This window comes from Aedes albopictus, chromosome 3, assembly GCF_035046485.1.
Source record: "Aedes albopictus strain Foshan chromosome 3, AalbF5, whole genome shotgun sequence".
In the NCBI taxonomy this organism is placed as follows: domain Eukaryota; kingdom Metazoa; phylum Arthropoda; class Insecta; order Diptera; family Culicidae; genus Aedes; species Aedes albopictus.
This window is the reverse complement of record NC_085138.1, coordinates 392,562,395-392,579,015: the sequence shown is the minus strand read 5'-3', so window position 1 is coordinate 392,579,015 and position 16,621 is coordinate 392,562,395. Positions and strand designations below refer to the sequence as shown.

Sequence of the window (16,621 nt, the reverse complement as noted above, 5' to 3'; positions counted from 1 at the left end):
CAATAATACCTGTTCGGTATCCACAGCAGTGTTTGGCAGCCAAAGTGGTAAGTGAACCACTCAGCCGTTTGTCTTTCCTTTTGTTGGTTCTGTTTCAATTACCAAGCGTGTCTAAAGGGTGAGTCGATAAGTATTGTGCTATTTTCAAACTAACGTAATTTTTTTCCTACTTCACCAATATCAACCAAATTTTGCACAGTTCCTCCTTATAGTCTATTACTTACATCTGTGTAATAATGCAGTTGTCAGTGAGATTCTGGTGGATATGGAATAAATTCAGTTAACAGTTCGCAAAAAGGTGTTGTTCAATCACATGCTATAATCTAAAATTATGGAATCGCGCTTTGGAAAAAATAAAAGATCATAAATTATTGGAACATCTCAATATTCGTCAATAGGTTTCAGGAGGGTTGTCAGTGAAACATAAGCCTGGAGCTGGGTGAAAATCAAGCACGATGCGCATAAATAAACCAGAGAGCGCTAGTTATTTGTTTCAAGACAAATCCGAACATGTCCACATGGAGGGCGCGGCGTCAATCGGAAATGTCGTAAATTTTACTAAAACGCATCCTAAATTTGAACCGATGTCAAAAAGTTGTAATACATACATACACTAAACTACTGTTAAAATTTGGTTTCATTTCGATAATAGTACACAATTTGCGAATCTTATGAAGGTAGGGTGGTACAATAATTAACGACTCACCCTTTATGTTCTCTCATCGAGTCGTATGGTTCACGAACAAATACAAAGACGATACTCCAATATAGACAAGCAGCCGCGATGAGCGGGCATCGCTAAGTGTAACACTTTCTGATACTCTCCCATCGTTGGCTTGAAACAACTGTGAATATACGTTATTTTCATCATTATTTAACGCATTTTCACCTTCAAAACGTAAAATACTAATTAATTTAAATGTATTTATGGTTTTGCTGGTTGTGTTAGCATAATAATTAAGAGTTTTGACAATAAAATATTCTTGCCGAACGCATCAGAGCGATTCCAAGCAACAGCATCAAAATTAAGGAAAATTTTTAATTCATGATTTTCTATTGAACTGAAACTTTGCACAGTTTTTCAGTTCCATCTAAATCGCCATTTTTCGATATCAAATTTTTATTTAGAGCCACGACTAACTTTTCAAAAGGGTGTATGTGAAAATGGTTCAAAAATATTCAAAAATATGCACAGCAAAAACGGATTGTTCGATTGTTATGAATTTTTCAGCAAAGTTAGATAGCTAAATGGTGATTTCTAAGAAAATATACACTGTGAAAAAAAATCTATTTTATCATTGAAAAACATCATTTTTGTCACAAAAACTCAAATATCTCAAAACCCTATCTTTTTACCAACTTGAATTTTTTAGGGAAAACGGTCCATTGTATTAGCAATCTACCATAAAAATTTGGTGATGGTAAACTAATAAACAAAAAAGTTATAACATTTCAAAAATTTCACAATTTTTACATTTAGTAAAAAAAATTTTTCTGTGTAAATTATTTCGGCCGGGAATCGCGATTTGATGCTGATTTTATTGTTCAGCAAAGTTAGATAACTAAATGGCGATTCCTAAGAAAATGTACACTGTGAAAAAAATCTTTTTTAACATTAAAAAATATCATTTTTGTCACAAAAACTCAAATATCTCAAAACCCTATCTTTTTACCAACGTAATTTTTTAGAGAAAACGGTCCATTGTATTAGCAATCTACCATGAAAATAAACAAAAAAATTATGACAATTCAAACATTTCAAAATTTTCACATTTAGTAATAATTTTTTTTAGTGTAAATTATTTCGGCCGGAAATTGAAGTTTGATGCTGATTTTATTGTTAATGGCCTTGCGTGAGTAAAACAAGTTGTTTTTATTATATATTATATATACATATAATATACTATGTACCGTAATGTTCCGATTTTATCACGCCCTCCGCGCATTAGTCGTTTATTCATTAATTTGCTGTTACATTTGAGGACAAGTGTTTTCCCTCTTCTTCAAGATGAATGTTGAAAGCTTGTTTTGCAACGTTAAAAATATTGAAATGGGTATAGATGTTGAAGAATATTACAGGGCATTTTTGAAAAGGGGCGTAATTAAATTGTTTAAACAGATGTCGCTGATGGCAATTTCTCAGTTGTTGTCGTTTTCGAACTTCCTGCGCCCTGCTTTACCGATGATATACAGATGGCTCGTTTGTCAAATTTTAGACGGCAGGACGTGCAAATGCGTAATTTTGTACACAATGTGGACATTTGGGCATAACCAGTCTCTTTCAGTTTATCTATGGTGCTTTCGGTGAGATTTCGTAACTCTTTTGAACATTTTTTTTCATCAAACGGTCTACAAGAGAGCGTTGAGTTGAAGACCTTTGAGAAAGCGACTGTTCATCTTGTTCGTTAGATTATAATAAACAAAATCACTTATTAATTTTAACTTACTTGGTGGCTGAAGAAAAAAAAAATACTATACAATTTTTAATATTCATAGCGGTAGTATTTTTTTGTTTTTTTCGTGAGCATTGTCAGGTATGTATACAGACAAACAAACGTAACACTGGCGAAATTATCATTGACCACGCCTTCAACGATCATTTTGAATCTTGGTTGTGGCTTTCATAACAAGAAGAGCGCCCATCGTTTTTCTTTGCGTTTGACGTTTCACACTAGCGCCTTCTGATGACGATATTGCACAACGCAGTGTTTCGTGAAACATTTCCACCAGGTGGTGATAGTGTGAACTGGGCGATGAATTTTCACTAAAATTGTTCTAGGCGTTTCGTCTGTTTGTCTGTGGTATGTACCTCTTATGCATTTGTTGTTGTTGAAGTTACTCGCATTCTTCCGATCATAAAGTCTGTTCTCTACACACTTAATTTTGATTACCGAGTTCGGTAATTTTTTGACGAGATTAAAACTGCTGAGCACCGAACTCGTTCAGCAAAAATGCATTGTTTACCTTTTCCATACGATTTTGACAGTTGTTTTACTGAGCCTCAGTAAAATCGATTACCGAAACTACCGAGATCGTACTGCTGTTATAATCTCGTCAAAAAAGTACCGAACAGGCAATTCAGAAATAAGTGTGTAAGAGGGATTTTTTTGCGGATAAACTAGACGTATACGCGTATAAAAAACTTTTATTATACAGCTTTTGTCTTAAAAATAAATTCCATTCCATTTTTCTTATAATCAACAGCTTTTCAACACTATCAAGGGATTTTTTCACCAGTCACGTACAATAAAAAGTATGACAATCTCAATATTTTTGATCACAACACTGGATCGCGTCTAAGTTTCAAATAGATACTATAGTAATTACGAATAATCAAACTAAAGTATCATGAAAACAACGTGTTTAATTCAGGCGGTAGCCTTTACAATAAAATCAGCATCAAAATATAATTCTCGAAATAATTTACACAGAAAAAAAATTTTTTTTGTTACTAAATGTAAAAATTGTGAAATGTTTGAAATGTCATAACTTTTTTGTTTATCAGTTTACCATCACCAAAATTTTATGGTAGATAGCTGATATAATGGGCCATTTCCCCTAAAAAATTGAAGTTGATAAAAAGATAGGGTTTTGAGATATTTGAGTTTTTGTGACAAATATCATATTTTTTCAAAGTAGAAAAAGAAATTTTTTACAGTGTATATTTTCTAAGGAATCATCATTTAGTTATCTAACTTTGCTGAAAAATTTATAACAATCGAACAATCCGTTTTTGCTGTATAGCTTTTAGAATATTTTAGAACTATTTTCGCATACACCCTTTTGAAAAGTTAGTCGTGAGTGAATATGAAGGTTTAATATCAAAAAATGGCGATTTATATGAAATTGAAAAACTGTGCAAAGTTTCAGATATTTTTGAAATGGTCGCTCAGGATCGACTGACATGACTCCGTGGAATTCCTCATCATATTCATTAGCGTCGCCGAACATCTTCTCCCTGGATTGCGCTCTCGTATTGAACCGTCAAGAGAATGAACAGCACTGGGGAAACGTTTCCGAGCACGTCGCTTCACGATGTGTTAATTCTCAAAAATTCTCAAAAAAATATTGTTGGAAGGGTAATACATAAGCCATATTCTGTGAAATTTTCAAGATGTGTTTCGTGTTCGTTACTGAGTAACGACCAATTTTGTGGAAATTTTCCAGATGTTGGGTGATTTTCAACCGTCTTGATTATAAAATTTCCTTCCTTAAATATTTTTTTGGGAATTTTTACGGACTTTGTATACAGTTTTTCTGACTTTTTTCCTCAACAGTGGAAAATTTTGTGGAAAACAATTTTCATTTTGTATTTTTTTTTATTGCTGAGAAAATGCTTACGATTTCACAAAAAAAAGTGTTTTTTCGAAGAAAACGACTCATATAGCACAACTGGCCAATTTCCACAAAATTGGTCATAACTCAAGAACGAAGAAAAACCGAATCTTGAAAATTTCACAGAAAACAGCTTATTAAATTTCCTTTCAAAAATATTTTCTGAAATGAGGGGGATGAGGTTGGTTTGGGACTGTTCAAGGCTTGCTAAGAAATTTTTGAGCATAAATCATCGAATCTATATGCATAACTTGTCTGCTTAAATGATTGAATAAAAGCCTTCAATTCCCCTTTAAAACCCCCTCGGACCCCATGTACCCCGCACCTGAGATTCTCAGAAACCTCCGAAAACGCCTACGTAACGCCTGAATAACACCTCTGAAACTCGCCAAAAATCATCTGAAGATGTCTGAAATGCATTCGAAATCACCCTAAAACCCCATCGGACCCCATGCAACGCACTTAAGACCCTCAGCAACCACCGAAAATGCCTTCGTAACGCTTCTGAAACTTACCAAAAGCTTTCTGAAATGCCTCCGAAATCCCCCTAAAACTCCCTCGGACCCCATGTAACACACCTGAGATCCTCAGAAACCCCCGAAAATGCCTAACACCTCTGTAACTAACCAAAAATCATCTAAAGGTTTCTAAATGCCCTCGAAATCTCCCTAAAACCGCATCGGATCCTAAGTAACGCAACTGAGACTCTTCGAAACTCCCCGAAAATACCCCTGAAGCCCCCCGGTGCAACGCCACTGACACCCCTTCTCCTGAAACACCCATGAAATCCTTCTGAAACCCCACATGGCCCCCTTTAAATCTCCAGGACACTCTTGCTTCTTAAACTTGTTTTCATTCTCCAAATACATTTGAGTTATGAACTGAATCCATTTGAGCATAAACTTTGTGGACTTCGTGGCCGAGCGGTTAGCGGCGTCAGTCGTTTAGGTGTCTCATAAGCTTCGGAGTGTGGGTTCAATTCCCGCTCCAGTCGGGGAAAACTTTTCGTCAAACGGAAATTTCTCCACTGGGCCACCGGGTGTTATATGTGTTGTCCGTTGTCGAATGTTAGTAATGTTCAGTCTGTAGAGACCGTAAGGTCGAAGACGGTGTAATTGTCTTTTAACCTTCCAGGACGCGCGCCCTCAAGCAACCGAAACTGCACCGCGCTCGCGCTGTATACGAAAAGCGAGGTTTTTTGGTAGTGTTGTACTTTTTACAACAGCGCGCGCGCGCTGAAGGGTTAACTCTATTTTGGCAGTCTCGAATCGTTACATAAATGGAGGTTTTGGTGTACAGTAGAGGGTCATGTTCCTTGTTATTCTAATTTTCCGGACCCCTGGGCGACCGGACCGGTTTATTTGCATGATGTACCTGATGATAAGAACATTTAGCCAAATGGGGATCTGAAAGGGCGTTCTTGAGCAGTGAATAGCTCTGACACGCAAGTTCAATGTTTACTGCGTTCACGTTCAAGAAATTGAACGCGTTCAGTTCATTTTTGGCTCGCGTTCAGTTTAAATGCAACACTGCAGGGCACTTCAATGTGTCTCAGGGGTGTTTCTGGGGATCTCAGGGGTAATTTAGGGAGTATAAGATGCCTTTCAGCGGCTTCCAAGAGGTTTCAGAGGGGTATCTGGAGGTCTCAAGGACGGTTTATGCGATTCAGGGGTACCTGGAGATCTTAGAGGTGTTTCCGGAGATCACTCGGTGTCTCATGGGCGCTTCAGAAGGTCTCTGTCAGAACGCCCTTAAAAGCTCCTAGAACGCTCGGAAACGCCCTTGAATCCTATGAAGCCCCTTGGAATCCCCTTTGAGTAACTGCTTTGCGGTTTCTTTCAGAAACTTGCCCAGTGATTCTGTTAGAACATCTTCCATGAATTTCTAAAGAAATTACTCTATGAACTTGTTCAAAAATACCTCTAGAGGGTCCATAAAAATCTGAAATTCAGAATTTCATCCGAAATTTCTTCAAGGATCAAATTAGAAAATCTTTTAGACTGCTTTAGAAATAGTCGAAGCTTTTCCAATGATTCCTTTAGAAAACATTTGATGTATGTATTTCATACAGAATTTCTCCATGGACTCTTCTAAAAATACCAAATCTTCCAGAAAATGTTTCACGATATCTTGCAGAATCATCCAGCGGTCCTTTCAAGGGATTTTTTGGAAAATTGCCGCAGGGAGTCTTTCTGATATTCCCTTACGCATTTCTTCAGTAATTAATCCTAGGATTCTTTTAAAAATATATACATGGGGTTCCTTCAGAATTTGTTCTAGATGCTCTGGAATACCCTAAAGACCAATGAAATCCTGTGAAACCCCTTGAAACGCCCCTGAGACTCCCTGAAACAGTGTTGCGAAGATTCAATTTCAACCAACATTTCAAGTCGAAATTGAGACAAAATACCGCTTATCTTTCTATTTGCCATCGGGATATCAATTGACTGGCCTCTGATCATTCATTTGACACCAAAGCCAGCATCAGCCAATGCTCTCCGACGACTTATGACTGGCACGTACCTGTCATTCAATTGAGCCCCAGCTAGCAAGCATAAATTCGGGTATCGCAGGTTTAAAGCATTGTTCGTTATTGATAACGTATAACCCGACATAAACCTATCATTAACTTGTTTTAATTTTGGTCAGCAAACCCTACATAGACCCAACATGTATCCGATGGGAGTCCAACAATAGTTCAACATCGAATAAAATAAGACCCGACTATGACCCGACCTCCAATATATTTTTCAGTCTGGCGGAATTGTTCAGGGTTTTTCATGTTTCGTGTTCCTGGGACCTCCAGGTATCTCCCTGAAACCATCTGGGAAGCTCCTTATGTTGACATCCGATTATTATGCATTCGCAAATATTCGGCCACAATTATCCAACATCACCAGTTTAAGAAATTGCGCAGATCCTTCAGAAGCCTGGGGATTGGAATTGCATGCTATATTTACAAATGTATCTGTATTATACAGATTTTTGCGCACCAAAACTGCCCTCTAACGCATAAATGTCACGTGTTAAAATAAAAATAAACTAAAATGAGAGAATTGCATTTGAAATTTCAAAATAGACGTTGGCTATTGTCGCATTTGATTGCTCTCATTTTAATAAACTGTCGAAGTAGGGGAACTTGCGAATTTTCGGCCGTTTTGTTCTCTTCGTCATGAGGGGTTTTCTATTGAACCCAAAATTAGCCTCAAATCTTTCCCAAAAAAGTTGAATCAAGCAATTTGGCTGACAAAAAAAACCCTTATGACGAAGAGAACAATCCTGCCGATAATACCCTTCGTCACCCTTTACCTGGTTGAATTATTACAAATTACGTATCAAATTATAACGTTTGACATATCTCAAACATGCCGAAATGCAACATGTGACATTTTTCACAGGGCATTTTCACTGGAAACAGATATCCCAAGCAACACACATGTTATATATTAGTTACGACAGTGCAAGTTTTGGTTGTATATAAGTTTATTTGACGTTATTCCAACATAATGTTAGAATTACGTAAAATCAACTTCTATACAACCAAAACTTGCGCTGTCGTAACTCTTATATAACATGTGTGTTGCTTGGGATTTGTAACGGGTGATACCGATTAAAAAAAAAACATTTTTTGTGTGGCTTCGTGGTCGTGCGGCTAGAGTCACCTAAGCATTTAGTCGCATCGTGCTAGGAGCGCAGGTTCGATTCCACTGGGCGTTGCATGCTAGTCCGTTGTCTAGTGTAGTGCTTCCTTCAAAGAGCGACTAGCTCACTGGAAGTACTAAACGTGTCCGTGTCTTAAAAAAATAAAAATTGGCAGCTCTGGATAAAACTCCAACGAATCTGGCCGCGACTACAACAGTACCATGAAATAGTGGTTTTGAAAGGGCAAGAAGTAACGCTCAGCGACGCCAACGAAATATTTGGTTCGACGAAGAGTGCCAACGTGTCACCAACGAGAAGAATGGCCGTAGCAAGTACTTGACTCAACAGAGAGTGTCACAGGATAGCAAAAGCAAATGAGAAACGAATCCACCACAGACGGAAATTGAGGCATGAAAGAATGTGATTGCTGAACCTTACGGAAGCATGGATCGGAACGACATGCGAAGGTTTCATTAAACTGTACAGGTTGCGTGGCACATGTCTGCGCCAGTGCCCGCCAAGAGCAAGGACCGGAAAGGGCATTAAGTGATAGACAAAACAATGAAGGGAGCTAAGTGAAACCACCTAAACTTTATGATTTTGAAAAAGCTCTAAACATGCTGAAAAACAATAATGCTGCTGAAAAGGATGAGATCTCAATCGCACTTTTTATGCGTGGCAGCGAGCAGCTGTATCAAACAATTCATCATATTCTTAAAAAGATTAGAGATGTATTTGAGATTCTATCCAGCAGCCCAACCTTGCGCACTGATGAAGCTGGCCATCAAACAAAACATTAGTCCTAGAAAAAAAAAATCGAAGACATTTTTGAACTCCCCTCTGTGTGAATTTCTGGAGGCTTCCATAGAAAAGCTCAGCAGGATTTTGTGGGTGAACCACGATAAAAATAATTGGAGGAATCACAGCAAGAAATTCTAGAGTCTATCTCAGAGACAAGTTCCAAAGGAAGTTTTTGGACAAATCCTTTGAAAAATCTCTGAGAGACATGTATGGAGGAAACCCAGCTGGCATGCTTGGAGATATTCCAAGAGGAATTTGTGGAGGAATCTTTTGAAAAATCTCTAGTAATCACAGAAGAAGCTTCTGCAGGAATTCTTGGGTTCATTCCTTGAGGAATTCTTGAAGGATCCCTTGGAGAAACCCCCCGAGAAATGCTGTAACTTTGTGAAAAATCCTCTTGGAATTCCTCCACCAATACCTGATAGGATTTCTGTAGATATTCTTGCTGAGCTTACTCCAGAGGTTTCTTCAAGTCCCAAGCAACACACATGGTTACAAAACAGTCACGGCAGCGTATGTAAGGGCTGCACAGAAGCCACTCTGGCTTGCTGCGCAACGCTTACATACGCTGCCGTGACTGTTTTGTAACCATGTGTGTTGCTTGGGGTATTCCTTTACAATTTCTTTGATTCCTCCAAGTCTTCCTATTGATTTCCTTTTAAGATTTCCCCAGAAATTTCCCCAAATGTTTTTTTTAAAGAATTCTCTTGAAATTTCAGTAAAAACTTCTGCTAGGATTGGTTCAGCTATGTAACTGAAATTTCTTCAAGAATTCTTGGTGGGATCTCTCAGGCGATTTGATCGTAGTTTATCTTTTGTAATTGCTTTTGAGAGTATTTCAAGTATTCTTGGAGGATTGACCTAAGAAATACCAGTAAGTCTTCCTGATGGATTCCACCAGTAAGAAATCTCAGCAGCATTTGTGGAGCAATTCTTGTAAGAGTTCCTAAACGAATCTTAAGTGGATTTCCAACAGGAATTACTGGGTGAATTATAAGGAAAATTTCTGGAGGAATCCTTGTAAAAATGCCTGAAGGAATTACAACAGGATTTTTTGTAGAAATCTCAGCTGTAATTGCATGAAGAATTCTAACAATGGTTTCTGCTAGTTCTGTGGAGTCCTATAATCACTCCAAGAATTCACCAGAAAACCAAACTCTATAATAAATAATATACATACCAGTTGAAATACATGGATAAATATATTGCGTAGCACTGTACCATTTAGCGGTCAGAAAATTTTCATCATCTCATCAGATATTTTAATTAAAACAATTTCACGCAATAAAGGTTCGAGTCAACGGTGTGACAGGAATGTCGAAAAACCCTGATTAATCCACCTAGTGGTGATAGCGCCTTTCTCGTCGAATATGTACTCATGATGTCGACGTAAGCCGAAGTGTTCCTGAATCCTGAGAATACTTTATTGAGAAAAGCAAGAATTTTATCAAAGCCATTATCGAATAGAAAAACTTATTGATGACGCATATTCCGACGTTATGTTCAACGTATAGGCAGAGCTTAAAAATATCAGCGCTCTCAGTTGACTGCTTGACCACCTTCACTGTCATTGGAGGCCAATCAATATGAAGACGATGATTACAAGCTAAGATATAACCTTTTTCACAACCACAGATCACTTTGGGGTCGTCGACAAAGTTTTTTCTGTACACTTCAGACTATATTTAATTATCGCTGATTACAAGATCCATGTAAAATTGAACAAAAAAAATGCAAGCATGTGAAATTTCCCAAACTTAATCCCAATAAAATTTCAACCACATTACAGAGCGCGAGGGCGCAACCAGTCACATCAGAATTTTGTGTAGTAACTTTAGACGCAAAAGGGGATTGAAAAAAAAAAATGTTCAGGGTTGTTGCGATTAAATTTTAATTTTTCCATGCAACGTTGACTGTAAGGATGAGTAGGAATCTGAAATGGTGTGATTTGATGAGAACAATTACACATATCTATCGCTTGCTATGATTTTGCTCACTTTCGTAGTTCCGGCAAAGCACCCAAAGTTGGTTCTGTAATACTGCTGGTAGTCTCTAATGTGGTTTGAGCCTATTTTCTTGCTAATTGGTAATCAGGATATCAAAAAAGCCGCGATTTGACGTGTGGCATGCATTAGTTTGGTTAACTTTTGTATATGGCCACTTCCGGCGGGACACCCGGAACCACAAACACTACCGGTAGTAACTTATGTAGTCTGTGCCTATTTTCTTACTAACCGTTCATCAGGTAATCGAAAAGGCCGTGATTTGATGCACCGAATGCATGAGTTTTGTTCAATTTTACATTTTACCACTTACGGCGAGACATCTGGAACCAGGACAGTACCAATTGTCCCAAATATGGCATGAAACTAATTTCCTCTAACTGTTCACCCGATTTCCTAGAAAACCACGAATTGATGTGGCACATGCATGGGTTTGGATCATTTTTACATTTTACCAATTCCAGCAGGACACCCGGAACCGGTTCTGGAACACTACCGGTAGTCTCTAATGTGATCTGAGACTATTTTCTTGCTGATCGTTCTTCAGGTTATCGAAAAAGCCGGTATTTAATGAGCCGCACGCATGTGATTGGTTTCCTTCCACATTCGTCCACTTCCGGCGGGACACCCGGAATCAGTTCTGGTACAATACTGGTTTTCCCTAATGTGATTTTTTTTGTTAACCGTTCATCAGATTACCTAAAAAGCTGCGATTTGATGTGTCACATGCATGGGTTTGGTTCTCTTTTACATTTGACCACTTTCGGCGGGACAACTGCAACCGATTCCGGAACACTACTGGTAGTTTCTAATGTAGTCTGGTTCTATTTTCTTGCTAATTGTTCATCGGGTTTTCGAAAAAGCCGCAATTTGATGTGTTGCATGCATTACTTTGGATCACTTATGTATTTGGCCACTTCCGGCGGGACACTCGGAATCGGTTCCGGAACACCACCGGTTCAGATATGGTTTATGACTCTTTTCCTGCTTACCGTTCATCAGGTTATCAGAAAAGCCGCAATTTGGTGTGTCGCATGCATGGGTTTGGTTCACTTTTGTATTTAGCCAATTCCGGCGCGAAACTCGGAACCGGTTCCGGAACATTAGTACCTGTAGTTTCTAATGTGGTGTGAGCCTATTTTCTTGCTAACCGTTTATCAGGTTATCGAGAAAGCCGCGATTTGATGTGTCGCGTGCATAGGTTTGCTCCACTTTAATATTTGGCCACTTCCGGCGGGACACCCGGAACCGGTTCTGGAATACTACCGGTTCAGATATGGTCTGAGACTATTTTCCTGCATACCGTTAATCAGGTTATCGAAAAAGCCGCTATTTGATGTGTCCCATGCGACGAATTTCGCGCCAACCCTTCTATGGGGCTGGCAGCACCCTCTCAGAATCGAACGAAACTTTGTGGGCATAAACAATAGGTCTTTCTAAGCAACTTTGCATATTTTGTTTTTCGAAATTTTTCAAGAGTAACATTTGAAGAGGGCCTAATTTTTTTTCAAAGATTTTTTTCAAATCGATGTAACTCAAAAATGACAAGACCTACAAAAAAGTGTTGTATGGCGGACTATCGTGAAATTCCATGAAGTTTTTTAGAGAAATATCCAAAAAATACAAAATTAATTCCTACACTGAAAAATAAAGGCTTTAAAAGTTTAAACCGATATTACAAAAAACCCTGTTTTTAAATCGATGATTTTTTTCTGGAGAAAGGTATTTCAATTACCTACATTTTCTCCAAACAATGTTGCTGTGACATATTTAAGGGAAAAAAGTTTTTCTAACAAAAACTTTTTTCATGTCCACATTGAGTGAATATTTTTCATCGTGTTTTGTGCCAACATGGCCATATATACATGGGTTCAGTAGGCTCTCATCAACCAATGAAACTTTATGGATGTTTAAAAAATTGTTGAAGAAGCAATTTTGCATAATCTAACATTTATCTAGACTACCATTTGAAAAGGGCGTATTAGGGTGGCCCACACTTATATGAAAAACATAAAATTTGAAAAATGACAAGTCTTACCTCCTGTATCGATTGTTTTGGACTCCCAGGAGCTACGTTCAGCATTTGAGCGAAAACGAGTTAGTCTAAGAGATGATACACAAATTATGTCACGCAAAATACGTCCTTTTTCAACCCCCTCCTCTCCCCTCTATGTCACGCTTTTTATATAGGACCTTACCACTGTTTGTATGGGTCGTCACGTTCTGCAAAACCTCGCCCCCTCCCCTTCTATAGCGTGACGTAATTTGTGCATGGCCCCTAATGGGGCGCTCAACGAGCTTGAAGTTTGTATGGGAAAACTTGGCCAAATGAATGCAGAAATCTTAAGCTTTTGATTTTTGCCGCTAGGTGGCGCTGTAAGCGTGAATAAACACATTGGTATTATTGTAGGTGACTATATATATGCCAAACAACTTTGTTGAAGACCCGTAAGTGATCCGTCAGTGAGGCGAAGCATTGGAATTTCATTATTGATATTCCTTTACATGTATTGGAAAAACGACAATAATGTTTCACCTCACTTTACCTAGAGTATAAATTTTTAACAGGCTTCGGATCACTTTGCGGTCTTCGATAAAGTTGTTTGGCATATCGTCACCTACAAGAATAGCTAAGGTTTTTAATTATTTTTTTATTAATTGAACATTTGCAGCGCCACCTAGCTGCAAAAATCAAAAGCTTAAGATTTCTACATACATTTGGCCAAGTTTTTCCATACAAACTTCATGCTCGCTGAGCGCCCCATTAGGGGCCATGCACAAATTACGTCACGCTTTAGGAGGGGAGGGGGTTTTGCAGAACGTGACGACCCATACAAACAATCGTGAGGTCCCATACACAAAGCGTGACATAGAGGAGAGGGAGGTTAAAGAAGGTCGAATTTTGCGTGACATAATTTGTGTATCACCCCTTAGACTAAATCGATTTTGCTCAAATGCTTCTGGGAATCCAAAACAACTGATGCAGGAGGTAAGGCTTGGCATTTTTTGCATTTTATGTTTTTCATATAAGTGTGGGTCACTCTAATACGCCCTTTTCAAATGTTAGTCTAGATAAATATTAGATTATGCAAAGTTGCTTCCTAAACAATTTTTTGAACTTCCATAAAGTTTCATTGGTTGATGAGAGGCTGCTGAACCTATATATGGCCATGTTGGCACGAAACACGATGAAAAATATTCACTTAATGTAGACATGAAAAAAGTTTTTGTTAGAAAAACTTTTTTCCCTTAAATATGTCACAGCAACATTGTTTGGAGAAAATGTAGGTAATTGAAATACCTTTCTCCAGAAAAAAAAATCATTGAATTAAAAACATAGGGTTTTTTGTAATATCGATTTAAATTTTTAAAACCTTTATTTTTCAGTGTAGGAATTAATTTTGTATTCTTTGGATATTTCTCTAAAAAACTTCATGGAATTTCACGATAGTCCGCCATACAACACTTTTTTGTAGGTCTTGTCATTTTTGAGTTACATCGATTTGAAAAAAATCTATGAAAAAATTAGGCCCTCTTCAAATGTTACTCTTTAAAAATTTCGAAAAACAAAATATGCAAAGTTGCTTAGAAAGACCTATTGTTTATGCCCACAAAGTTTCGTTCAATTCTGAGAGGGTGCTGCCAACTGTTGGTCGAGTTGGCGCGAAATTCGTCATGCATGGATTTGGTTCACTTTTTTATTTGGCTACTTCCGGCGGGACACCCGGAACCGGTTCTGGAACACTACCGGTTCAGATATGGTCTGAGAGTATTTTCCTGCATACCGTTCATCAGGTTATGGAAAATGCCGCGGTTTTATATGTCGCATGCATAGGGTTGTAGCATTTTCATATCTGGCCCCTTCCTGGGGTACCGGTCCGGAACACCTAAATGGCCATAACTCCGGAACGGCTGGTCCGATCCGAATCATTTTCAACAGGAAACAATGGGACCAGATTCCGCGTCGAATGAACCGTCGGTCATTAAAATCGGTTGAGGTTTACTGCCAAAAAGTGATGTGAGTTTTTTGTACACACACATACACACATACACACACACATACATACACACATACATACACACAGACATCACCTCAATTCGTCGAGCTGAGTTGATTGGTATATGTGACTCGATCCTCCGGGCCTTCTATCAAAAATTCATTTTTGGAGTGAACATATAGCCTTTCCAGTACACTTAGTGTACGAGAAAGGCAAAAAGTTAAATTTTCATCTCCGCATCAATACCCCCGAGGGTTGTAGCCTCACGGCGTTGCAATGCAACCAACCCAGAGTTGACTTGTTGCCAGTCAGACAGAGCGCGCCCGGTCGCGGTCGGTATGATGTAATAAGTCAGTTGCATGATTTTTCAAGAGTGCCACTTTTGGACAAAAACGGGTCGGAATGTTCCATTTTCCCAACGGCCGCCCCGCTGTAGACCGAACGCCGCAGCGTGGGGACTTCAAGCTTCGTCACGCTGCGGTTGTTGCGTAAACATCGGTCCTGGCGGGTCCTGAGGCGTAAAAAGTCTTTCAAGTTTTCCCACTTTTTTTCTCAACTAGGTGGTAGGTGGTTAGAAACACGTTGATGGTAACCGTTGCGTTCTGTGAGACGAATCGTTCTTTTTATTCGCATGAAATGCAAGTTAATTAGCGCCTGCAATTACGTGTTACTTTTGTCACCTTTGATTTTATTTTCCGTGTTCAGGGGTTTGGAAAAGGTAGGTTCGTGAACTTACGTCTGATCCACGTGCCCAGTTGGCAACGACGGTGTTGCAGTGGGCCGCCTTCAACTGGAAGCAGGGTTGGCCGTGCCGTCGGGATAGCATTTCGAGCTCGTTGGAGAGGCCCTGGCACTCGTACAGGATTATGTGGTTCAGGTAGAGCACGCTGGTCGATGAATCGAATACGGGTTCGTACTGAAATGAGAAAGGAATTGAGACACTTAAATAAATATTGAGCATTAAAGGTTTTTTTCTTATTTAACTATATGGAATTAAAGAATAGATAAGAATAATGTTGGAATTGAATTTTATAAAACTCGTTTTTATTCGTATAACTATTTAAGTAACATCAAAATAATGATTTTTTTTCTACACGAGTAGCTTATAAGAATTATCGAAACAATATTCAAAAAATCATGTTAAGACATAAATCCGATCAACGCTACCCCTTCTGTGAAATACACCTGCCACTGGAAACGTTTCTACCAAATTACACTCGTCTTGATAATCTCAAATCAATTTAAACCACAACCGTTACCTTCGGAACCACAAATGCATGCCACGATTCCACGTCTTCCGAGAAGGGAAATGAAATTTTTACAACTTTCTTATCTTTCCTCAGACGTTTTTTGCTCTCAATTCTTGATCGTTCCGTCGTTGGCAACCAGCAAACCACAAACCACCCGCGTGACACACAAATCTACGATCATTTTTCTTCCACCGGTTGTCTCTTGATATTTCCTCTCGGCAACCGACAGGGGAAAAATATTCACTTCTTACCAAACCAACTCACACAAACAGCATCAGCCAGCATCCACTTCACTCTCTCTCGGGGGAAGGCAAACCACATTCCAACATCCGTATCTCGAGCGCCATTTTTATCTTCGACACTCGCCCGTCAATTTCCTCCCCACTCCGGATCCGAACACCGTTCCATTGCTGCAAATGTCATGGAGGAGGGGTGGTTCGTTCGTACGTCGATGTAGGTAAGAACGCCTCCACTCTTCCAAAGGACCAACCAACAGGAAGAAAGCGAAAGCATGGCAGAAAATCTTCCAACCGGAGCATCATATATCACTGTAATGACGGCGGAAATTGGAAGAATACACATCCATTCCGTC

At 38.8% G+C, this 16,621-nt stretch overlaps 1 protein-coding gene across 1 annotated transcript in view; it reads right to left on the bottom strand.

Moving 5' to 3' along the window:
- Nucleotides 1-16,621, bottom strand: part of LOC109421132 (MOXD1 homolog 2-like) — a 404,404-nt gene that overhangs the window by 89,476 nt on the left and 298,307 nt on the right. The window contains exon 5 of the mRNA XM_029875425.2: nt 15,516-15,695. Within this exon, the coding sequence (XP_029731285.1) occupies nt 15,516-15,695 (180 nt within the window). The remainder of the gene's footprint in view (nt 1-15,515; nt 15,696-16,621) is intronic.